Source organism: Diceros bicornis, chromosome 6 (assembly GCF_020826845.1).
Source record: "Diceros bicornis minor isolate mBicDic1 chromosome 6, mDicBic1.mat.cur, whole genome shotgun sequence".
NCBI classification, from domain to species: Eukaryota; Metazoa; Chordata; class Mammalia; order Perissodactyla; family Rhinocerotidae; genus Diceros; species Diceros bicornis.
In genome coordinates this window covers 85,769,617-85,795,698 of record NC_080745.1, presented here as the reverse complement: position 1 = coordinate 85,795,698, position 26,082 = coordinate 85,769,617, and the positions used below count along the sequence as shown (strand labels likewise).

At 40.4% G+C, this 26,082-nt stretch overlaps 1 protein-coding gene across 6 annotated transcripts; it reads right to left on the bottom strand.

Annotated features, from left to right (window-relative positions):
• Nucleotides 1-250: 250 nt before the first annotated feature.
• LOC131407512 (ATPase PAAT-like) lies at nt 251-23,293 on the bottom strand. Of its 6 annotated transcripts, none has more exons than XR_009220506.1 (9): nt 22,995-23,293; nt 22,138-22,341; nt 21,261-21,330; nt 18,530-18,736; nt 18,299-18,343; nt 11,828-12,282; nt 933-6,708; nt 407-532; nt 251-287 (listed from the first exon to the last, which is right to left on the bottom strand). XR_009220506.1 is itself a non-coding variant. In XM_058544193.1 (6 exons), the coding sequence occupies exons 1-6, from the start codon at nt 23,156-23,158 to the stop codon at nt 6,474-6,476; spliced, it is 1,335 nt and encodes a 444-aa protein (XP_058400176.1). In that variant the 5' UTR covers nt 23,159-23,291; the 3' UTR covers nt 5,023-6,473. The 6 variants fall into 6 exon arrangements, 1 of the variants encoding a protein (XP_058400176.1); XR_009220507.1 differs by having other exon boundaries at nt 3,305-6,708; XR_009220505.1 differs by having other exon boundaries at nt 407-6,708.
• Nucleotides 23,294-26,082: the final 2,789 nt, after the last annotated feature.

Below are 26,082 nucleotides of genomic sequence, written 5' to 3'. Positions count from 1 at the left end.
TAAGGAAAAGAGCTCTTAATTCTCCCAACTGAAAACTGTCTTGCCATCTCATGGTTTAAGGAGATTATAGGAGCCCTTGTCCCTCATTCTGTCTCTCTAGGAAACCATAGGCCTTTGTACCATTTCTCCTCCAAAATCCACCCAGGAAATCCAATTTGTCTGAAATAAGCAATTTGCTTAATCTAACACTCTGAAACTGGGGAACAGTGAAAAATGGAAGAAATAAGCAATTCAACTGCTAAGTATACTTACTGAAGTTAAACCACCCAGATCCATATGAAGGCCACCTGCAAAGAAAAAAAAAAAAAATTAGGGAACAGGATATTTTATCAAACCGGTAATTTGAGAAAGAGGGATCTAACTATCCCCGTTAAGAGGAATTAAGACCCAAGGCTGAAGAGCTCACCTTAGAAGCACGGCCACTGCCCAGGTCCAACTTCTATGCCACAGGCATGTGACATCAACACTCTGGACACCAGCAACCTTTCATGGAGTTCTGAATTCTGTTCCATGTGTAGGTACATTTTAGCCCCTATGAGGTAGAAATACTATTTTGAATCACTTAATTCTAAGTCTTTACCTTTTTAAGTCTTCTTTCCCTCATATTAATTTTCAGGATTTGACTGCTAATCAAAAGCAGGTTTAAGATTTCAATTTCAAAAATAAAAGAAAAAGACAGTAATGTGGGGAGGCTAAAATACCCTTATACTTAAAAGTTCAATTATAGAAGAATGGTTAGACTTTATGCTTTAGCTACACAACAAAATAATATGGAGTCATTTACTAGGATTCAAGCATATGCTCATTGACATTGGAAGATTTTTATACTTTATAGTTAAGGGTTACATAAATGAAAATTGACTAGGGTACTTGTTCTAGTCAGGTGTGTGTGATTTTAAGGTACTTATACTCAGCCAATCTAGTAATATTACATGAGGAGACTCCAGGTGCAGACAAGATGGCTTAGATTTGTTTCTCCCTGCTCCTCCCTGTGAAGCATAATTGTAACCCCTGTAAAAAACACAAGAGTCAAACAAAGGAGAACTCTAAAAGTTGGAAAGAGGAAAGCAAACTAGTTAGGGACCCAGGCGTAGATGAGCAACACAGCAGCAGGACAGAAGGAGGTGGCCCAAGGGTGGTGTTTTCCAACTCTGAATATAGCATCAGAAGGTGGCTCCAGTGGGATCATCCCCCCTTGATTTAATGTGGGTCCTGCTGACAAGCCCAGGCCAGCCCAGCAATAGAGGCATGGTGGACGGTGTGGGAGCCCCACTGACAATAAGTGGCCAGGGGAAGTGCATTGTTCCCTCACTGTTTCTGAGACTCCTCTCCTCCACTGAGAGACAGCAGGGTGGCCAGTTGGCAGCTCAAAGGGGATCCCACCATAACAAGCATCTTTGTCCCCATGGGCCAGAGATTCCCTTCTCCCACCTAGATGCACCAGGTGGCTCTAGCCTGGGGAATCTCCTTCTGCTCCTTCAGGCAGCACTGTCAGGGACCTGGGAGCCCGAGTGACACCAGAGAAACTAAGCAGATCAAAATAGCACTGCAAAGTCCCTGACTATTAAATTGCCATTGGAACCTCATTCCACAAAAGTAGGCCAGGACCTGCATGCTAAACCTAAGCAGGGTGACTACTTAATAAAATAAAAGATTTAAATAGGACCTCCTAGAGTCTCCTAACATAATTATAGCCAAAATATCCAGGATTCAATGGAAAGTCATGTGCTAGACCAAGAACCAGAGAAGTAACACCTGAATGACAAAAGACCACGAATTGATGCCAACAAGAAGATATATCAAATGTTGGAATTATCCAAAAAGGACTTAAAGGAGCCATTATAAAAAGTCTTCAACAATTAATAACACATCTTCTTGAAACAATGAAAATATAAAAATTCCAGCAAAGAGAGGGAAGCTATAACAAAAGAAAAGTTAAAGGAAAAACAAAGTGAAAATAGCTGACAAAAGTGATGGGGATGGGAGGAGTATTTATCTGGGATGGTCAGGGAAGGCCTTTCTGAGGTGACATTTCAGCAGAGGCCTGGAAAAAGGCAGGAAGCAAAATGAGGAGGTATATTCCAGGCAAGAAAATATTAACTATAGAATCCTGAAGCTGCAATGGGTTTGGTGTGTTCAAGGAACAATAAAAGGGCCATTGTGGCTGGAGTGGGAAGCATGAAGGGGAGAGTGGCAGCAGGAGACAAGTTGGAAAAATTAGCGAAAGACACAGTCTTGTGGGCGTCTAGTTTTTTTTCTAGAATGCCTTTGGAGGGTGTCAATTGTGGTTTTGGGAGGGAACCCATGCAATCTGGCTGCAGAGCCTGTGCTTTTAAACATAGACTAGCGGTTCTGACACTGAGTATGCACCCACGTGAGCTGGAGTGCTTCATGAAACACGACGGCTGGCCCCACTCCCCGAGATTCTGATTCAGTATGTCTGAGGTGGGGCCTGAGAACTGGCATTTCAAATAGGTTCCCAGGTAGTGCTGCTGTTGCTGCTTCCTGAAACAGACTCGAGAACCACTGCTCAGTATAACTGACTTTGAATGTGACTTCCCTTTAGCACTTAAGATAGGATATAGAAGAGCGACTTTCAAATTTACTCGAATAGTAGTAATATTAAGAAACATGTATGTTATTCTTGCTTTTTAAGAAGATAGAGAACAGAACAGTAGAAAGAGGGGGAGAAAAATTTAACATTTACTGGACATCTTAATATACCAAACCTGTGCTGTGGGCATCATCTTCAAAATACTATAAACTTCATATAAGAGAATGAAGTAGGCTGTGAGATATCCCATTTTACAGAAGAGAAAGCTGAGGTCAAGAAAGGTAAAATCATTCGTCTAAAGTTATCCAACAGGGCCGGCCTCGTGGCTTGGCGGTTGGGTGTGCGCACTCCACTGCTGGCGGCCCGGGGTTCGGATCCTGGGCGCGCACCGACGCACTGCTTCTCCGGCCATGCTGAGGCCGCGTCCCACATACAGCAGCTAGAAGGATGTGCAGCTATGACATACAACTATCTACTGGGGCTTTGGGGGGATAAAAATAAATAAATAAAGTTATCCAGCAGCAAGTGATTAAGGTGGAAGGAGAATTCAGGTTTGTCTACCCTTGTGTGTTTTCCTCTAAGCCATCTTGGAAATATGTTCTCTGAGGGCATTTGGAGAGACAATATCAGAATGGGTAGAAAACAATAATCCTGGGCTGCCCTGTCCAATGCAGGGCATGGGACCGTCCTTAAGAATGAGGAAGTGTGATGTGAGGAAGGGACAACTAGGAAATTGCCAAAGAGCTTTACCTTGAGAGAGGTGGCCATGGAAGAGGAGCTGCTTCACCTTTCTACAGCCTTGGATTTCAAATGTCAAAGTGGATCAATTCCACATAGGAAGGTTCCACACCCAACAGTCACATGGGTGTGGGGAACAGGAGAGATGGAAGCAGGGAGAAGGAAAGGAGTCCTGGGTTCCAGGCCTGTCTTCCCCACTTATTTGATAGAGTCATTGGCAAAGCAGTTCAGGTCCGTGAGCCTGTTGTTTGTCTCTAAAGTGAAGAGATAATGAATGCTGTGTGGTTGGACAGTGGTGGTGGTGGTGATGGTGGTTGTTGATGTTTGAGAGGTTTTGATGAGAACAGATGTGTCACCACTTTGGAAACTGTGATGCCAATGTGAGCAGCTGACCCCTTTGCTAGTGGTTTTTCTCCAGCCGCAGGTGTGTTCTGTTCACAGGCTTGATCCAGATGGAAAATGTGAAAGTGAAAACATTCAAGTTCTTGATGGAACCTCCACCAAGGGGTCTCTGCTGGGCCCCACCACAGACTCTGATTCATGGGTTCTGGGGTTGAGTCCATGAGTATGCCTTTCTAACCAGCTCCCAGGTGAGGCAAATGGATGAGGCTGATCAGATGGCTACATGTTGAGGTGTACTGTGTTAGAGACCAAGGCAGACTCTCCAAGTTCAGCCTGTTTAATAATAACAACCCTGGGATGTTATGAAATGCCTATTCAGGGATCACTCCTCCCTCTGGTCTGAATCATTAGATCTGCATTGGGGCTGTAGAACCTTCATGTTTAACAAGTTCACCAGGTGCTTCTGACAAAGACTGGAGAGCAAGTGATGAGAAACACTGATGTAATTTGTCAGGCAATGAGATTTTACATAGTTCTGCATTCACAGCACCTAGATTCCACTGCAACCCAAAGCAGGGTGCCAAGCAGATCTGTGAATGGGTTCATGAGGAAAGCTCTACTCTGGTTTTCTTTCCAAGGCCCAGAGATGATCATGTCACTCTCCCGCTTAAACCACTGATTCCTTGGTGCTAACAAATCTCCAGAGTGGAGCAGTCAAGGTTTTCCCAAGCCAGACCCAGGGCACCTTTTCAAGCCTTACCTCTAGCCACTACCTGACATGCAGCCTCTGCTTTAGCCAATCAAAACCATTTTACCGGTGCGCGCCCAGGATCCGAACTGGCGAACCCCGGGCCGCCGCAGCAGAGCGCGCGCACTTAACCGTTTGCGCCACCGGGCCAGCCCCTTGAAGCCACACTTGAAGATGAGTCATGTTGCAGCAGCATGTAAACTCACTCTCTGCCCTGCACTAAAAAGACTGAATATCCAGTGATGAAAGAGGGATGAAAACCTTAATATGCCACCCATGGGAAAGAGGGAGATGGAATAACACTCAAAGGAGAGATGATGTGGAAATTAAAACTCATAACCTGTATCTTATTTAATTTCTTGATCACCCACACATCTCTTGCAGCTACTTCAAACTGCAGTGGGTACCTCAACACCTCTGAAGGTGCATTTGCTAGCCCTGATTTCCCAGACTTGGCTTATTGGGTGTGGCACATACAAGTGGAGAAAAGTTACAAGAAAAAAAGACACTTGATAGAGATTTAGTAAGTACTGTCGTCTGCTTCTCCTGTTTGAGCAAATTCAGGCATTATTTTCTTAGCAAATACTAATTTTAATAAAGCAATTACATATAATCACATAGATATGTATAGCAATTTCTAAATATAAGGAAATCAATACCTATGAATTTCTAATGTATATAAAATGTAATTTAGGTCTTCATTAACAGAAAAATTAAGAAATGGAAGATCAGGAATTAAAGGTCATCTGAATTATTTCTAGTACTATAATCATGAACACCGTATTTATTTTAGTCATTTTGTAAAACATAGCGTACATGTTCTGGTTATAACTATATTGAGGCAATTTGGGAATCAAAGAACAGACCACAACTCTCTGAAGCTGTATTAGAGAAAGCGTTCAGCTTTAAGTGAGACACATTTCTCCTGAGTGCTGAAAGAAATGTTACATGTTAGGAATAAATTAGGAAAAGCCTGATAAAGTCATATACAGGTCCTCATGTCACTGAGGTCAGAGTGATTCATAAAGGAACAAACATTACATTAATTCTCACTTTAAAGAACAAAATTCGCCAAAATATTAATGAGGATAAAACATCCTTTTTTATCTTAAATGAATATTAGATGAAAAGAAAATATTTCTATTTATTTAAGACAAGTAGTTTCCAGAGTGGATGTATTTATTTTTTAGATGCAAATATATTCCCCTTCAACACATATACAATAGTTATAATTTCTGAAAATTAAGTCTGCCAGAGAGAACTGCACTCTCCTTGACTCATATGCCTTAATCCTTCAATGCAGAACGACAGCACCTCACACTTTAAACAAACCAGAGAGGGCTCTAGAAAAAAGAACCTGTATCAGCTCAGAAAAGGAGTTCCTTATACTTTCTGGGTTTACTGAGATAAAATAAGATGACTTCTCTCATTTTACATCAAACACTAAATCTGAAGTAATAATCCTAACAAGGAATTGGCCAGTTCTGATTTTTACTTTCCTATCTCCAGCTACAATGTGACAGAACATAAAATTAGCGGCCTCAATGTAAACTGATTTTACACATGCCAAACATAACATCTAATTTTTTTATCCAAAATCAATGCTATAAAATGTGATTTGGTGATCTGAAATTAAAGGCTGCAAGTCTTAAGTACCCAGTTTTCCAAGAACAATCAATTAGAAAAAGAAAAAGAATCAAACACACACTCTGAGCATTTTTTTCATACCCCTAAAACAGTCTTTGTATAAATTAAAACAGTACTTCAAACACACATATAATACAAACTAATGAATTGCATTAGAAACTCAAAAATTTTAAACACTTAACCCAGAAGTATACATAAATTTCTGTAAGAGTGAACAATATTGCAAACTAAAATAATTTATGACCGTGTCATGTTAACTCTTAGTGTACAGTACTAGGTTTCAACAATAAGTGCAGTGAAAATGAACACAGAGGTCATTTTATGTGAGTAAATGGTGATCCTTCAAAGGACATTAAATACTTGCTTTTCATAAACTTTTCTGGGGTTTTGGCTTTGTAATAAATATGTAATAAATATCTGTAGTACACGGTACATGTTGAGCACTTATCTTTCTCCATTTGAAAGTCTTTCTCCAGAGTCATAATGTCTTAGAGGCATCCCAGTGGGTGGGGAGTTGGGATTTTGCAGCAAGTCCATTAACAAGGCAATCTTATTATCTATGTGCTCCTGGAGTTTATACATTTGCTGATCGATGTAGTCCATAAGTTTCTTTTCCATCAGTTCCATATTTTTAGAAAGAACCTTCTCCAAGTAGGAGCAAACAGGTTGTTCTTCCATTCTAAAAATAAATTTAAAAATAATAATGTAATGATTATCTCTAATATTATACCCAAAACAACCAAACTATACTACAACAAGCAGCCAACAGACATTGCTGACATGTGTCTCCACAACTGTGCTGTCTCCTTATGACGTATTTCTAGGTTCTAAAATACATATATAACAGGCGCCCACTATCCTGAATGCCCAAAGCATTCTTATTTCTTTAAGTCTTGAAACATTTAAGCATACAATTGAAATGAGAATATAAAAATGAAGATGACAGAATTTCTACCCTCAAAGAACAAGCCTTTTAGAAAGGGTCTTTTTGATTTTGAGCTCCCAATCAAAACTGATCTTGCCAAACTTTTTTAAGGTCTCCATGTATGTCTTCCAAGTACTTCCCCAAGCAACTCTACAATTTAAACAGTCTTGTCTTTTTTCATCCACATAACTTTACTAAAGTACTGATTCTTTTCTAATCTACTATAAAAACATTTAAAAATGAATGTAACTGGAATGGGCAAATTAAAGTAAAAATAATGAAAAGCATGCCAGTTTCTAAAGCTCACAATGAATGAACATTAGTGAATTTCAGAGTGTGGTCCACAAATCTCTGGGATCTCCATGACTTTTTCAGGAGTTCTTTGAGGTCAAAAGTATTTTTATAACAACATCAAGATGTTATTTGAACTTTTCGTACTCATGTTCTCATGAATGTACAGTGATATTTTCCAGAGGCTACACAACGTGTAACGTCATTGCTTTGATGACTAACAGAATGTGTGGCTGTGTATTCTTGTTTCCTAGAATTTCCCAAGGTATTCGGTTTAGGGTGTAAATAAGTGCTTTTTCAGAGATTAACTCCATTTGTTCTCAAGTACTTCTACTGTGGTATTTCTAGCTATTGATTATATACACTATAATGCAACATATATGAGAATGCAACCAAAAGCTAATATAGATTTCCATAAATTTAAAACAATACCATTCTCACTAAACTTTTTTTTAGAAAATATATATTTTCATAAAAATTGTCATTTTACTATATAATGGGTTTATTGTTGTCATTTATTTTCTTTGCTGGGAAAGATTCGCTTCAAGCTAACATCTGTTGCCAGTCTTCCTCTCTCTTTCTTTTTCCCTCCCTAAAGCCCCAGTACATAGTTGTAAGTCCTTCTAGTTCTTCTATGTGAGCCATCACCACAGCATGGCTAATGACAGATGGCGGTGTGGTTCTGCGCCGGGGAACCAAACCCAGGCCGCCAAAGCAGAGCGTGCCAAACTTTAATGGCTAGGCCATCAGGGCTGGCTCTATTGTTATTTTTTGACAAATAAATATTTTTCTATAGCTTACATAAAGGTTCTTTAGAGTCTTCAGTTATTTTTAAGAGTGTAAAGACCAAAAAGTTTGAGAACCACTACTCTAGAATATATGAAAGAGGTGTTTTTTAAAAAAAAAACTCTTTATTTTCAACCAATTATAGATTCACAGGAAGTTGTAAAGATACCTGAGTTCCCCAGTACCCTTCACCAAATTGTCCCAACGGTCTCATCTTATCTAACTATGGTATAATATCAAAACCAATAAATTGATGCTAGTATGGTATGTGTGTGTGCCATTTTATCACATGTATACACATTATGTAAATGTCACCATAATCAAGATGCAGAACTATTCCTTAACTACAAAGATCTCCCTCCTGCTACCCTTCATTGTCACATCCATTCTCCTAATGCCCTCCATCCCTAATGCCTGGCAACCACTAATACAGTCTCCATCTCTATAATTTTATGTTGAGAATGTTATACAAATGGAATCACACAGTATGTGACCTCGTTTGTCACTCAGCATGATGCCCTTGAGAGTCACCAAGTTGTTATGTGTATCAACAGTTTGTTCCTTTTTATTGTTGATTAGCATCCCACGATACGGATATACCAGTTTATTTAACCATTCATCTATTTTAAGACATTTTGGTTGTTCCAGTTTTTGGCTATTACATACAAATAAAGCTTCTGTGAACAACTGTGTACAGGTTTTTGTGTGGATGTAAGTTTTCATTTCTCTGGGATAAATGCCCAGGAGTGTGATTCCTGGGTCACATGGTAACCGTTTAGTTTTCAAGAAACTGCCAAAACATTTTTTAGAGTGGCTATACCATTTTACATTCCCACCAGCAATGTATGACACATTCACTTTCTCCATATCCTCTTCAGCATTTGGTATTATTACTATTTTTTAAGCATTTTATTTTAGCCATTCGAATAACTGCATAGTGGTATTTTGTGGTTTTAATATGCTTTTCCCTAATAGCTGTAAAGTCACTGTCGATCATCTCTGCATGTGCTTACTTGCTATTTGTATATCCTCTCTGGCAAAATGTCTCTTTATGTCTTTTGCACAAGTTCTAATTCGGTTTTTTTTAATCTTGAGTTTTGAGAATTCCTCTTATATTTTAAATATAAGTCATTTGTTGGATCTGTAATTGGCAATATTTTCCCCCACTTTGTAATGTGTATTTTAATCCTCTTAACAGGGTCTTTCACAAGGCTAAAGTTTTAACTTTTGACCAATATATCAAATTTTCTATTATCCTGCTTTTTGTGTCACATCTAAGAAGTCTTTTCCTAGTCTTAGGTCTCTAAGATTTTCTCCCATATATTATTAGAGAAGTTTTATAGCTTTATGTTTTATATGTAAGTCCATGATCCATTTTGAGTTAATCTTTGTATAAGGTATGAGGTTTAGGTCACGGTTCACTTTCTGCCCTTTAGACAGCCAATTGCTCCAGCACCAGGTGTTAAAAGACTATCCTCCTCCACTGAATTTCTGTTGTGCCTTTGTCAAAAATCAGTTGCCATATTTGTGTGGGGCTATTCTGGGCCCTCTACTGTGTTCCATGGATCTGCATATCTATCCCTCTGCCAATACTACAGTCTTGAATATTCTCACCATCTAAGACTTGACATTGGGAACAGTGATTCCTCCCACTTTATTCTTCTTTTTCAAAGGTTTTTAGCTACTCTACCTCTTTTGCCTTTTCACATAATTTTTTTTTTTTGAGGAAGATTGGCCCTGAGCCAACATCTGTTGCCAATCTTCCTCTTTTTCTTTTTTTTTTCTCTCCAAAGCCCCAGTACATAGTTGTATATCATAGTTGTAGGTCCTTCTAGTTCTTCTATGTGGGAGCCGCATCAGCATGGCTTGATGAGCAGTGAGTAGGTCCATGCCCAGGATCCAAACCAGCAAACCCCGGGTCGCCAAAGCAGAATGCGTGAACTTAACCACTATGCCACTGGGCTGGCCCCACTCTTTTGCCTTTTCATACAATTTTAAAAATAATCTTGTCTACGTCTACAAAAAATCATGGTGGGATTTCAATATGCATTACATTAAGCCTGCATATCAATGGGGAGAACTGACAACTTAACTATGTTAGACATTGAATTCATAATTAAAAAGTTCCCAAGAAACACTCAGCCCCAGGAGGTTTCATCAGAGAAATCGACCAAACATTTTAAGAAGAGATAACACCAATTTTACATAATCTCTTCTAAAATGCAGAACTCATTTTATGAAGCAAGCATTACCCCGATATAAAACCAAAGACAGTATAAGAAAAAGAAAAATACAGACCAATATCTCTCATGAATTAGATGCAAAAATACTCAACAGAATACTAGCAAATCAAATCCAGCAATGTATAGAAAAGAATTATACCCCACAAACAAGGGGGATTTATTCTAGGTATGCAAGGCTGGTTTGGTTTTTGAAAATTAATGTAATTCACCGTATCAACAGGCTATAGAAGAAAATTCATATGATCATATAAATAGACACAAAAAATATTTGAGAAAATCCAACACCAATGTATGATGAAGCTCTCAGATAACTAGGAATTAAGGCACACTGCCTCACAGTCCCTAAGCAGCCTGACTTCCTTCCACTTTTTATAGTCTTTGTATGTCTGTTGTATTATGTCCAGGGACTTTTATTTGTAAAGAGGATCTGAGAGGAATGGGGACATTCCATCTCAGCTGGACCCAGAAGCACTTTTTAAATCTCTGTTTTATTTTTTTTTTGTGAGGAAGATCAGCCCTGAGCTAACATCTGGCAATCCTCCTCTTTTTGCTGAGGAAGACCGGCCCTGGGCTACCATCCATTCCCGTCTTCCTCCACTTTATATGGGACACCGCCACAGCATGGCTTGCCAAGTAGCGCGTCGGTGCGTGCCCGGGATCTGAACCGGCGAACCCCGGGCCGCTGCAGCAGAGCGCGCACACTTAACTGCTTGCGCCACCGGGTCCGCCCGTGTTTCATTTTTTCTGCTTTTCTTTTTTTTTGCCATATCACATACCAACTAGTTAACACTGATGTAGACTATCAACAATTGAAGACTAATGTTATGTTTCCATATCCTTACCAAATAAGAATCACTTTTTTCAATAACTTATTAAACTCCTCAAATTTCAATGCTATTGGAGACCTTAAGAAAATTTCAACCAGTACATCTACCTTATTTTACAAGTGAAAAAAGTCTAAACTGAAAGATTTAAACAGTAAGGCAAGATAGTTAAGCCAGGACTATGACTGGAGTTCTGAATTCCAGTCTAGTGTAATACTTTGACACACTGCATCTATATAAAGGATGGGCAAGATACTAAATGCTTACCCCTCAATCAAACCAGGATTGCCAAAAAATGGGAATTATGAGATCAGAGAATAAGGGCCTGTACTCTATAAATAATTACGAGCTTAAAATGTTTTGATAACTCCAAAAGTAGCCTGGGTCAAACGTGATCTAGAAAGAAAATCTGTTATGATGGTTCATTGCGTATAATCAGTCAAAAAATGTACATATAATGGTTCCTGCAGCCCCTCTCCGTTCAGACAACTTGCTACGCCAACCCTTATCTGATGCTTGACAAGTGCTCAACCACCAGTTTTAGGCACTTATTTTAAAGCAATCCACTGCTTTATTTCCTGTAAGTGTGTTAATGGTAAAATGTTAAAGCTCCTAAAATTATTTCTGGAAATATTTTCAGGCAGTAGTTACTGAGACAAATCTGTTTTCCTCCAGCTGATTCCCCCACCTACCAGATCTAAACCACATCTTCCTAAAATAAATACTTACGCAACACCAACAATGCCTTCACTGGGCTTGGTGATGTTTTCCGGACACTTGGTGTTAGGTCCCACACGGAGATGGTTAACTTTACTACATAAATTCTGGAGAAAAGGCAGCAACTCAGAGTTAGGTATACTTGAGCTGTCACTTGCTTTCTTTGATAGGAAAGAAGATACTGCATCCTTAAAATCATTCTCAAGAAGAGAATGGTTTTGTGGCACAATTTTACACTCTTTGAGGTTTGTAATATTTCCTCCACCAGGTGGCTGTGTACTTTTAGTAATGTAAGCTTTCAAGTTTTTAGTCATGTTTCCAGATGTTGATCCAGTTCTAAAAGGAAAAGGTGTGGAGGATGACTTGCCACAGGCTCCTGAGGTAGATGATGATTGTAGGTCAATGATACGCTTGTATCCAGTATTTCCCAAAACCAACTGAAGCTGATCTCCAATGGGAATACAATTCTAAGCAAGGTAAATAAGTAAATGTTACTAGTAATATTAACAAAATGTTACTAGTAATATTAACAATAATGACAGCTAACTTTTGGAGTAATTTAGAGTTAGGCAATGCACATTCATTCGATCCTCAAAACATTTGTATAAAGCAGGGTACAATGACTATCCCAATACTAAGTTGGCAACTTGGCCAAGGTAACACAACTGGTAAGTGGCAGAACCAGGACATGAACCCAGGTCACCTAATTCCAGAGTCAAGGCTTTAATCATGTCACTGTATTTTTTCCTAAAGAAAATATTAAGGGGCTGGCCCCGTGGCGTAGCGGTTAAGTGCGCGCGCTCTGCTGCTGGCGGCCCAGGTTCGGATCCTGGGTGCGCACTGATGCATGGCTTGTCAGGCCAGGCTGTGGCAGCATCCCGTTAAAAAAAAAAAGTGGAGGAAGATGGGCACAGATGTTAGCTCAGGGCCAGTCTTCCTCAGCAAAAAGAGGAGGACTGGCATGGATGTTAGCTCAGGGCTGATCTTCCTCATAAAAAAAAAAAAGAAAATATTAAAATAAATACTAGCACACTTTGTAAAATTGCACTAACATACTTTAATGTTTGCACTACAAAGGACCTTAATTTATGATAATAAAATGCAGTACTCTCAACTGAGTCACAATAATTGATAATTTTCATAGAATTAAATATCATTTGTCAACTTGCACATATGGTAAGCCAACCTAAGGATATCTTTTGCAACTAGGTTTTCATGGAAGATACACCAGTTACATACCTAAAGTTCGATATTCTATGGGCACATATGTGATGTTTTCATTGACTAAAATGAGCTACCTTTTGGCTATGTATACTTTAATAATTTGTAGGATAATAGATTATGTTTTGTGGCCTCAACTCAACTGGCTATGCTATATTTTCTGAGAAGACTCTGGCTCACTTTTGAGAGGAGGTTATACTGTCTCCTATACAGGGGCATGTTCTTGCTATGCTCTTCAATTTTTCCACAAGAGAAAAGCAACACTACCTCTATCTGGTCTAGCTAACGGTTAAGTTATATGGCTCTATCCTAAATTCAAAACATAGAACTCTACTAGAGGTTCTTAACAGAGGATATCATCTCATACTTATTGTTGCTCAATACCTAGTGAGAGAGATTGAGGAAAGTATTATACGAGATTAGCTGAAGAAACTCAGTCCATACATACTCTAGATATTCTAAAAAATGATTCTTGGATTAAACCATACCAAAATTCACTCATTCAGTAAATATTTAGCAGAAATCTACTTTGTGCCAGGCACTGTTTCAGGCACTGGAAATAAGACAGTGAACAAAACAAGTGAAAACTGCTGTGGACCTTATATTCTAAGACAGCAGGGTGAGACAGACAACAAAGACAGACAGACAATATATCATGTGGATGGAGACTGTGATAATTACTGTAGGGAAAAATGAAGCAGGAAAGGGGAACAATGAGAGCCAGGGAAGTTGGTGGGGTGGGAGTGGGCGAGTTCCCATGGAACTTCTTTCACTGAACTGCACTTTGGAGGAATGTTCTTTATAAAGAAATGTTATCTTCTTCTATTGAGTGCAAATTTTGAATAAACTTAACATTATTCCCAGAACTATATACATTTATAAAATTTTAAAATCAGACAACTCTCCTTTGGTGCAAAGGAGCTCTACTCAACGGCAAAGCTCAATTATTTTTGGTAGTGGTATAATACTGCAAAAAAACTTTATGATAGAAAATTGAAAATTCTACACAGCCATCATATTTGCAGTGGAATCAATGTCAAAATTGTACATGACAGCTAATTTAGCAGAAATTTTAATTAGAAAAATCCAAATGCAAATAAGGTATTTGCTATGTGAGTTTTTCTTTTCTGATACATCCTAATATTTTGATTATTTATAAGAAATTCACTGATTATAAAAATTAGTCTTATTTTTTCAAATGAAAGTTCTTAAGGCAATTTTTTTTCTCTTTGTATTAAACATCAAAAAATTCACAGGTAGGTTTATATGGCAGTGCAGTAGATGAAGCAACCTTAGGTGTTGGTGGCTCTTCTTCTGCTTCTTTAATTTGATTTTATTCAATTCTTAATTTTCTTTGCTGTCTTATGTTGCCTTGCAAGGCACGTCAAACACTTTTAAAAGTAGGCAGAGGAATATGTAAAAAATAATTTATATATACCTATTGCTTAGGGTCTATGTCACATGTTATGTGGAAAATGACCATAGAGCAGCCTAAAAGAACATGAAAGCACTTATGAAGAATTGTGTCCATATACTTACACATGAATATGTAAAGAACTATGTATATACGTGGATAAATAATTTCATATATGTTTACATATACCCCCAGATTTCTGAAAAATTAAGTGTTTATCTCTGAACATCTTGTAAGATTTCTGAAAAGATTGTCTAACTTTTTTTATTATAAAAAATTCAAATAAGTATCACCTTGAAAAGGCAAGAAAAAAAGATATTTTTATTTCAAAGGTGTTAAAAGTAAACAGTATAAATCTTGAATAACTGAATATATTTTCTTTGAAAAAATGCGGTACATCTTTTCATTCAGATAACGTTAAATGACAACTATATGCTAGACACTTTGATATAGAATTCCTATTTAATTATTCTAAATTGCTAAAGCAAAAACAAATAAAAGCCAGCAAATCTGAACTTCAAATACAAGGAAATAAGAAATAATTTTAATAAAACTTTCAAGACAACAGGTAATCACAAGGCACAGGGAAGCAGGGGGAGGTCCAGGACTTCTAACGCAGCTCCCCAGGTCCTTCAGGACAGGCCCTGCCGAAATTAACATATGAAGGTTCTTTTCTTTTCTTTTCTTTCCTTTCTCTTTCTTTCTTTTCTTTCTCTCTCTCTCTCTCTTTCTCTCTTTTTTCCCCTCAAAGCCCCAGTAGATAGTTGTATGTCATAGCTGCACATCCTTTTAGTTGCTGTATGTGGGACATAGCCTCAGCATGGCAGGAGAAGCGGTGCCTTGGTGCGCGCCCGGGATCCAAACCCCGGCCGCCAGCAGTGGAGCATGCGCACTTAACCGCTAAGCCACGGGGTTGGCCCAATATATGAAGGTTCTGAACAATGTGTGTGGTTACACCACTGCCACAGGAGTAGTTCTGATCATGAAACATCCCTACTTTATACTCAATAGTTATATAGCTTACATGACATTTTCCAGGGAAACTTTCCATAGATTCCTGGTTTGTTAACAATAAGCAATTCTAGAGAACCAGGTATATCCTATAAGAATCATTCCATAAATACAGCCTCCCCACTAGGAAGAAGTCTTTTATTAGCATGTTGAAAAGAAGATTTAACTGGATCACCTTTCTTCCCCAGGGTGTTCCCCAAATGTCCCCATATGTAATGATTTAGCATGTGTGTGGGGAAAGCAGGTTACAACACATGTGTTGGGTGGGAGGACACATATGTGTTTCTATATGCATAGAAAACTCCAGAAGGATACACACCAAGCTGAACAATAGAATGAGAGTCGAGAAAGCACTTTTATGCTTTACTCACTGCACTTGTGAATTGTTTGAAATTCATGGCAAAGAAAATGTGCTATTTTTGTAATTAAACCAAAAAAAACTTAAAGACATGGCAAAAAAAATCTACTATCCATGTCACTTTTTTTCAAAGGTCAAGTTTTTAAAACATAAAAATCAGTCCATGAATTGATTTTATTTAATTCATTAACTTCCTCTAATGTTGCCAAAATCTTGCACAAAAAAATAATTTCTTTTTGTTTTTACATTTTCAAGCTCTATCTCCACTGGATCATTCCCCTCAAACATTTGTTCTTAAATTATACTATGCCTAAGACTCACCTGGGGATGCCTATTTAAAATACTGATTCCTGGATCCCACCCTCTGGGTTTCAGGTCATTGGTGAGGGTTAGTAATCTGCACTTTATAATCATTCCAAAGGATTCCAAGGCAGGCTCCATATCTCTATCATTCCTGAAACAAACCCATTTTATCCCGGGACACCTCCCCATTCCAACTATCCCTTTACTACCTAATTCCTCAAAATTTGGTTTCCATCTCATTATTATTCAAACTGATCCCCTGAAGATCTCCAAGGAGTACTTAGTTGATAATCCAAAGGACATACATATTGTGTACTTATTTGGAGCCATAAACAAGACAGACTAGGTCTCTGTTTGCATGAAGCTTATATTTTAATGAGATAAACAGATGAATACATAAACAACAAAAATAGTCAAGGCTCTGATGAAAATATGATATAGATTTAGAGGAAAAGAATATTTTAAACTGGGTCATTGGGGAAGGTCTCATTAAGGACGTAACGTTTAAGCTGAAATCTGAATAAAAAGAAAAAGCCAGCCATGCCAAGGTCTGGGGAAAGAGTTTCTGGTGAAAGGAAATAGTTCAGAGTGCAAAGGGCCTGAGGTGGGAACACATTTGGATATGTGAGGAACACATACATCTGAATGTCTGGAGCAAGGTGTCCAAGAAGATGTGGTAGGAGATGAGGCTGAGAAGGCAAGGAGGACCCAGATCTTAGATGCCAGGGTAAGGAATCTGGATTAATTCTGAGTGTGATGGGAAGCAACAGGGGGCTTTACACAGGGGAAGGGCAAGTTTGATTTACCCTTTGAGATCATTCTGGTTGCCCTATGGAGAATGGACTGCAGTGGAGCAGGAGGAACGGTAGGAACCTCCTGAGGTAATGAGATGAGATAATGGTACCAGAGAAAGAAAAGTATGTACCTTGTTCTTTTTGAAAATCTCCTTTCCGTGGTTTCCACGATCAGCATCAACTCTCCTATCTCTGCCCACTGCTTCAATGCTATTTGTACTAAATTAATATTGGTAAATCTTACCAAGTTACAGGAGTTTTTTATTTGTACTATTTCTTTTAAACGTTCACATTAATCCCATGATCTTAGCAGTATTATCATTTAGATTGTAAACATGAAGAAATTTATCCTCAAAAAGATGAAGCAACGCCAAATAACACAGAACTAATAATGTCAGCACCAGCACCTGAATTCAGGTCTCCTGACATAAATCTTTTCTCTTGCTACTCTATCACACGGCTGTCTGCCATTCTTCTGCTTCCTTTTTCCTCTCCCTATATTCTCACCAAAAGTAGCTACTCTCCGAGGATCTTTCTTCCTTGCTGCAGTCTCTTCCTTCGCCACTTTGCTTATCATCCTAGGGGTACATCTCTCAAACCTCCCTTCCACTCCACCATCCCCAATCCTGTGTTTCCAAATGCTCACATTATCCCAGGTAATGTTTTACTCACATCTAGAACTCAATATTCCCAAAATTAAACTCCTTTTTCCCGAAGTAGTCTCCTCTCTTGGATTCCATTTACAGTACATTATTGGTATCACCATCTTCAAAACTGCAATTTCACATTAGACTCTATTTTTATCTTGCAATACCAGTACTAACTTAGTTGTCAAGTCCTAATGGCTCCACTGTTTCAGTATCTCACAATCCAGCATCATCTTACTATGTCCAATTTTAGACCCTCTTTAACTCTCATCTGGATGAGGAAAGAACATGCAGTTGCTCTTCTTGTAGTGTCCCTTTCTACTGATTTCTTTTTCTTCTGATTCACCTTACACATAACAGTGAATTAGAATTTCTTAAAATGTAGGTCAAAAACACCTACAAACTTTTAAAATAGCATTCAAAGCCCTGTATGATCCAGCCCCAATCTACTTTAAACTTTGTCTATCACTTCTTCACTCCAGAAAAATGAACTTCTACTCATTTACTAGTTATATCCTATTCCTTCTAGTATTAAAGATTTAATCCATACTATTTTCTGTCTCTCAAATTGCATCTCTCCAAATTTACTTGCCTAATCCCACACTTCTTCTTAAAAGGCCTAGATAAAATGAGACCATAGAGATCCCTAAAGACAGGCAATAGACTAATTGATCTCTGAACTTTCTAAAATGTTCAAACAGTGCCTTATTCACTGAGAAGGTGCTTAATAAATACCTGCTGAATGAATGAGTGAGTGAATTCATGGGACATTGTGAAGATCTGTAACAAAAATATTTTGTAAGAGAGTAGGTCTACAAAATGCTATTTTTACAAAAGTAAATAAAGATAATAGTCAAATCAATAGTAAAAGTTAAAAGAAAAAATTTAAGTCACTACATATCCTTATAAAAATCCATCATTTTGAAATTTTTAATGATATCTGAAAAGAAATCCATTTCTACTTACCTGCTGCTGAAATCTAACCATATTCATCAATTGCTGAGCTCCAGGTGATAACTTAGACCCCATGGACTCCATGATGGTTTGGACCCTCTCAAGGTCTATCTTTGATCCCAGAGCAGAAGAGTTTGTTGAAGAATTTACTGAAACCAGCTTCAGGTGTACCACGACTTTACTGATGAATACACACTGCTTTTCACCAAAGGAGAGCAACTATTATAAAACAAAAAGTTCCAGAAAATAATAATATTAAACAATAATCACTATTTAAGGTCACTTTTTTGTATAAACTAGGAATAGTGAAGCACTCAGAAAAGCAAATATAAACTTTAAATACATTTTCATTTTTAAGTTTTTCCTAAAATTGTAATGGTCAGCACTTCCATTTATTATGAGGCTCAGAAGAACTATTTATCCTAAAAAAAATGTTATTTTCAAACTGAAAAAATATGCAGAATATACAAAAGGGGCTAAAATAAAGTTTCATTTACTTAATTTAAGGAATAAAAATAAACTATACCAATCTAAGACCTTAACACACCACAGCTAGCTATAATATTATTTAATACAAAATAAGGCTGTTCAGAAGCCCTTTCAAAGTATTTACTAAAATACTAAATATAAGTCAGCCTTTTAGAATTTAGAATTATAAAAGAAGTTCAACATGATCTAACATAACCTGTTTGTTCACAGATAAAAAAGATGAGGTGAGGGGTGATTTTCTAACTTGTGAAAGGATTACCGAATTAGTAAAAGTCAAGCTTGGAACCTAGCTCTTCTGGCTTTTAAAGCATTGTCTGGTTCAATGCTTTATGTTGCCTCATTTCATCCATATTTCTGAACCAAAAGACATTTCATGTGTGATACAGACAACAGAGTAGCAAAGTGGAAAGGGAACAGAATTTAGAATCAGACAGACCTGGGTTCAGTGATGACTCTGCTACTTAGAGCCTGTGCGACCCTGGGCAAAGACCAAAATCTCAGTCAGGAATAAAATGAGGGAGGGTAATAACAATGATTTCACACGGTTGTTGGAGGATTATGTATTAAAATTCCCAATACCACCATGAGTAAGTGCTCAAAAAATATGCATCGGTAACTCTTATTTTTAACTTTTCATATACTGTTGCCCCAGAACAAGCTTTAGTAGGCCTAAAATTTCTCTCAACGAAACAACCCTTTGCACTCCCCCATGTACTTCCACAGAACAGTTATAAAAAACACCTTCAGAGACACAAACAGAACCATATATAACATGAAGACACAGGTCAAACCAGACCTATGATCCAAGAACTCTGAGTGTGGCAGCAAAGAGGTGACTGTCCTCAACAACTAAGGAACCTCCCCATTAAATTTATACACTTACCTCCTAATCTCCCTACTATCCCCTTTCTGCTTTTTAATCCCCATAGCCTTTCTCGTCATTGAATATGGTACTTATTTTACTCATTGAGTTGGCTTATTGTCTGTCTCGTCCACTAGAATGTCAGCAACATGAGGGCAGTCACTCCAGTTTATTATATTACTGCTAATTGCTACATGCCTAGTAGAGTATCTAGCATCAGTAGGCACCCAAATATTTTTTTGAATGAATATTTCATGTTGAATGAATGAACCACTCTATTTAAATAAATTTGGAAGCTATTAACATATACCATCTAAAACAACATCTTGGAATAATCAGTTCTGTAAATTTGCTACCTGCCTACTGTGAAAATCACTTATTTTTTTCTTATTCTCAAGTCTCATAACCCTGTATGAAGTAATGTGGAGATAACAAGATTATAAGGATTTATTTCCTTTTAAAAAATTTTTTAAAAACAGCTTTATTGAGATATAATTCACATGACAAACAATCAACCCATTTAAAGTGTACAATTCAGTGGATTTTAGTATATTCACAGAGTTGTGTAACCATCACCACGATTTTAGAACATTACCCTCAAAAAGCAACCCTGAACCCATTGGCAGTCACTCCCCTTCTTCCCCCCTACCCCCCATCCCTAGATAATAACTAATCTCCTTTCAGTCTCTGTAGATTTGCCTATTTTGGGCCTTTCACATATATATAGTATCATACAACATGTGGTTCTTTGTGACCAACTTCTTTCATGTAGTATAATGTTTTCAAGGTTCATCCATGTTTGTAGTTACGGATCAATAATTCACTGTTTTTATGACTGAACACTTCTCCATTGTATGGGTACACCATATTTTGTTTATCCATTCATTAGATGATGGATATTTGGGTTGTTTCCACTTTGTGGCTATAGGAATGATGATTCATATACATAGCAAGGATTTATTTTTTTTAGCTCTCTAATTTATCCATGAGGTAGATCCAAAGAGATAAAGAGATTTGCCCCAGGTCACTCAGCTAGTAGGCAACAAAGCAGAATTAATATTCTGGGCATATGACTTCCAGCCCAGTACTCTTTCCCTAGACTCTAGTGACATCACTAAAGTTCACTTCTGTGATATTTTTCATACTCAAGACACCACTCCAAATCCCTTTAACTTTTAGATGCTCTTCTCTATAACTTTTCTCATTCTCTTCCATCTTTCTTGATATACTGAAGCCAAAACTGCTTGTGGTTGTCTTGACACCACAGTTTTATATAAAGATAACCAGGAACTAAGTTGGATTAACTGTATTACCAAACCAACAGAAAATAAGTACAAATCATACAAAAACATTTACAGTTGTCAAATTAGTTAAAATTTAGTAATGACTTACCTTTATTTTACAAGCATGAGTGGAGGACTCCAATTTTAAATATTTTTTGTAGAGAATAATTTCATGTTCACTAAAAATAAAATAGAATTTAAATTATTTTTACTTTGATCATCATTTTTAATAGTGACACTTAAAAATGAATTGTTTCTTGATCATTACTTAAATCCTGAGATTCAATTTGTCTGGTAAGGGACAAACAGTTGGGGGATCGCTACTCAAGTGACCAGGTTACAAGCACTAGTTTCTACCTGTGTGAAAGAACTGAGATTACATAAAATCATGGGGCACAGAAAATACAGTAAACCTTAATAAACAAAGCTATTATTTTCAAAATGCGCAATATATAAAATAGTCCATATTTTGAGTTACATTAAGGATAGACTAGGGTAGTCTTTCTATAAGAGCCTAGGGAAAAATCAAACCATAACGGGTTGAACTACGGATTAAATATGTTGGGGCGGCACAGTCTTGGGCCCGAGCACCATTAGTGATGGGCTTCTTCCAAAAACAAAGTTTTCCAAGTTCCAGACTGATTGCCAAATTAACTTTCGGAAACAGACCTTTGCGAGTTCACGGAGAGAGCCAAGGAGCGGAAATAAGGACTGCACTCTCCAGCCCAACAGTCTGCCTCACCAGCAGGACCCTCTGCGTGGTCACCTTCCCTCTATTAGCTCTAGATCTCCACGTTTATAAAAACGAGAAAGCTGATCCAGACTGCTCGAAGATCCCTAAAGTTCTATTCCTACGGGTATGTTTTTATCTTCTCTCCCCCGATGGCCGACCCGATGTCAGAGCATCAAGAAACACTGCAAAAGCTGAGGAAGATGACAACACTCCCTCAGAAGGACGATCCACGCGACGACGACAGGGCGCAAACCTGTCATCCCGAACACTGCAAACATGCTCGCCCCGACCGGTTCCCCAGTACTCGTCTCCTGAGTACACTTCCATGTTTCTCGCCGAACTCAACACGCCCACAGAAACGATTTCTTCCCCTCCGCCGGGGTCGCATCTCAGGTAAAGGAAGCAGGGCTTTTCATCTCGGCCGTTCAGGCTGCTCCTCAAGATCACCAGACCCCGGCTGAAAGGAAAATTGTCCCAAACATCACACAGGACGGTGCTCTGGACCCGCTCACAACCCGCGCCCCGGCCGCCGCCCGTGAGGCCCGCGCAGCTCCCCGAGCCCCCGACACACGCTCAGCACCGGCCCCGGGAAGCGGGCGCTCCCACACCGGCCCCCTGCGCCTCCTCCTGACCTCGGCGTCCCACTCGATCCCCTAGTCACCTCTCACGCCACTACAACCCGCGGGCACCTAGCGCGCACGGGGCGGGGAGCAGAACACACGCCAAGACAAGAGCATCTTGTGCGAGGCTACGCCGACGGAGCTCCCCGACAGCCGTCGTCTTTCCGCGCCCGTCCGGTCGCCACGGGGCTTCCGTCCGGCAGCTTCGGCAGGAGCGGCGGACTCCGGCCCGACGGCCCGCGGGCGGAGCGGCCGGCACCGGGCGGACGGCGAGACGCCGCGCTCGCAGGTCGCCCCGCCGCCCGCGGACGCGCCCCCGCCCTGCGGCCGCCGGGCCTGCCCTCGCCCCCGCACACACCCGTCACCGGCTCCGCTCCCGGGCGGACGCCGGGCCCGGGCCCTGTCCCCTCACGGCCCCCGCCTCCCTCACGGCTCCCCCGGCAGCGTGGCCGTCACCGAGCAGCACGCCCAGTCCCCCGGCCCGGCGCACCCCGGGGCAGGCGGCGCCAGCAGCTCCTCCCAGTCGAAGTCCCCGACGCCGACACCAGCCCGGGCGAGACGGAGGCTCTGGGCCAGGGCTCCGCAGGCGGCATCCCAGGAGGAGGCCAGCGTCGGGCGGCGGCTCAGTTCCCCGTCCTCGGGCCCGCTCTCCATTCTGCCGCCTCCGGCCCAGGCCAGCCCCGGAACCTCTCTTCCAGCGCTGGAGTTTCCGCCGGGGCCGAGGGGAGGTGAAGAAGCAAAGCAACTTCCGTCTCCTCTGCCTTCAAACCCAAGAGCCGAGGCCTCTCCATGAGCGAGAGAACCAGCTACCCGAGAGCATGCGCGTGCCGGCCGGCCTCAAAACCGGCGGGGGGTGCGCTCAAGGGCGGAGCATGCGCACTGACAGCCCAGCGGCCTACCGCTGGAGCTGTGCGCAGGCGCGGTGCGGTGCGGTGCGCGCGGGAGCCGGGGCGGTCGTTCTGAGTGGCCCCGGAGACATAGCAGGCGGTGTGGACAACGGTTGCTGGGCGGCCCGGGAGGCTGGTCCAATGAGGAGAGGGCGTCGTCAGGTAGGTGTGGTGTCCTCGCTCCACGTGACCTGCAGGACCTCCTCCCGGCCGTCGCCGTCTCTGCAGTGGACGCCGGACGCTCCCGGAGAGTGTGCGGAGGCGGGAGCGGGCCGGCGGGCCGGCGGTGGAGTCGGGGTTTGCTCTCTGCTCCTCGCCCCTCCGCACGCACGTTCTGCCCCCGGGGGTGGTCCGGCGGAGGCTGGCGGTTTGGCTTCACCAGGCGGAGGTTTGAGCGGTGTGAGCGAACGGCACTGGGGCCGTGGGGGCGGTGAGTGAGGAGGCTCTGGGCCCGGGCCTCTGCGACGTGCCCTCTGGCGCCCACCGGACCGTGCGGTGGTGCCGCGGACACGGCTGACCTCGTGCCCTCAGGCCGCAGGAACCGGGTCGCCAGGGTTGGACGGAAGAGGGAGAAAGACCCGAGCCCGGGGGGACCGCAGCGCGCGATGGGCACTCGGCCCCGGCAAGAGCGAGCAGACTGGGGCCTCGGGTCTCTGGTGGAGTAGACTCTGAGCTGGGACTGAAGGGCCTCGAGGCTTGGGGTCCGGAAAAGTGGGAGCAGATAGAACTTTCTAGATGCCCTGCGCAATAGGAAGGTAGATGATGCTTCTCTGCCACTTTCTGTCACCTTCACCTGTTGAAAAAACTGGAAATTAGATTCAAATAAAATTGAAACGTCAACGTTCCTGAAATTTGGGCTGTGACTCATGTATTTATGGTGGTATTCTCTTTACAAAAATAGAAATCATATTCTGCCTCTCGTTAGTTTTGTCTTAGTACTTCCTATTCTGGGTTTATGTTTGGTACAAAATACTTCTTATTTTCTTTTCCTTAAGTTTTCATTTGAGTTGTTATATTACGATATGTACCTAGTGAGAATACAGTGCCCTTTTGCGTTTTTTTTTTTTTAGCTATGAAGTGGGGCTAGAAAAATTGTGAATTAAGAAATCACTTATCCAGAGTGTATGTTAGATGGGTTTACCAAGATTGAAAGAGAAACCCCACCAAAGGTCTGATATATACAGAATTCGTAAAGTTAAAAGTCCTTAATTGTAAATGTCCTCGTTTTAATGATTGCAAAGATTGGTACTCCACACTAAGTTGTCTACAGCAGTATTTTTGTCCTATATGTCCTGCCTCTTGTGGTCGTAAGTTAACTTTGATGTTTGTTAACCTATTTGGACAGTCCAAAGGAAAATAGGCATTCTTCAGAAATACTGACTTGCAATTTAATGAGCAAGATCAGTATTACCAACTTGATGTTGACTTCCTTAAATAAAGCTGAAAGACCATACATCAGAAAACTAAAGACTCCTAAGGTCCCCTCTTTTTTTCTTTTTTCTTTTTTTTTTTGGCTGAGGAAGAGTCACCCTGAGTTAACATCCACTGCCAACCTTCTTCTTTTTGTATGTGAGCTGCCAGCACAGCATGGCCGCTGACAGATGAGTGGTGTAGCTCCCCACCTGGGAGCCTAACACAGGATATGGAAGGGGAGGATGCTGAACTTAACCACTAGGCCACTGGGGCTGCCCCCCCCCCACACACACTTTTTTCCTTCCCATATACCCAATAAGTCTCCAAATGTTGACTTGTTTCTTTTTTAAGAAAAACCTTCCTGTCTTTCTCCATCTCTGCTGCTTCTGTTTTCAAGCACCAACTTTCATTTGAACAGTTCTAGGAGTTTCTTTACTGGTCATTAGCTTTTATTTTCCTCACCTCCATTTCATCCTCTGCACTGTCTTCTGATTCTTCTGGTCTTTGCTGCTCCTGACTGAGTCACCATCACCTTTACTCATTAGCATGGCGTACAAAGCCTTTTGTATTCTAACTGCTGCCTTCCTCCCTGTCTCTATCTTTGCACATGCTTTTCCCTTCACCTACAGTGCCTTTTCTTTTGGATAGCAGGGAAAATCCTGTTTTTCATTTAAAACCGAGCACAGACTTCCACTGTGCTACAGAATTAATCAGTAATTCCTCTGTACTACAGACTTTTTAGGTGCTATAATTCTCTTGTGGTTTGGGACTTTATAAAATAATGCTTACATTTGTGTTCCCTACCATCTGTACAATTATTGAGATAAGGAATTATTTTACACCTGTGTGAGGTATTGAGAATAGGTTTGTTGTATGGAATTGATAGGGATAGCAATAGAGGTTGTTTGAGAACTTGATCACAATGTCAGAGGAGCAGAAAAAGGAGAAATCAGTAAATTTGATCTTATACTGTCTTTCAAAGACAGGGTGGTTGTGGTAGTGCAGCAGTGACCTCAGTTTTAGTGTGCTGAATTACTCTTGTCATGAATTGCAAATGCTATTTCTTTTTTTTTTTTTTTAACTTGAAATAATAAAGTACATTTTTGTAACCTCATCAATATTACAATGTGATTCTTTTGGCTTTCTTACAGAGCAGTTTATTATTGACATAGGATTTATAGTGGAAATCTCATATCTCTCTAACCATATGATAGCACAGTAGTTCTCAAACACTTTGGTCCTAGAACCTTTTACACTCTTTAATATGTTGACTACACC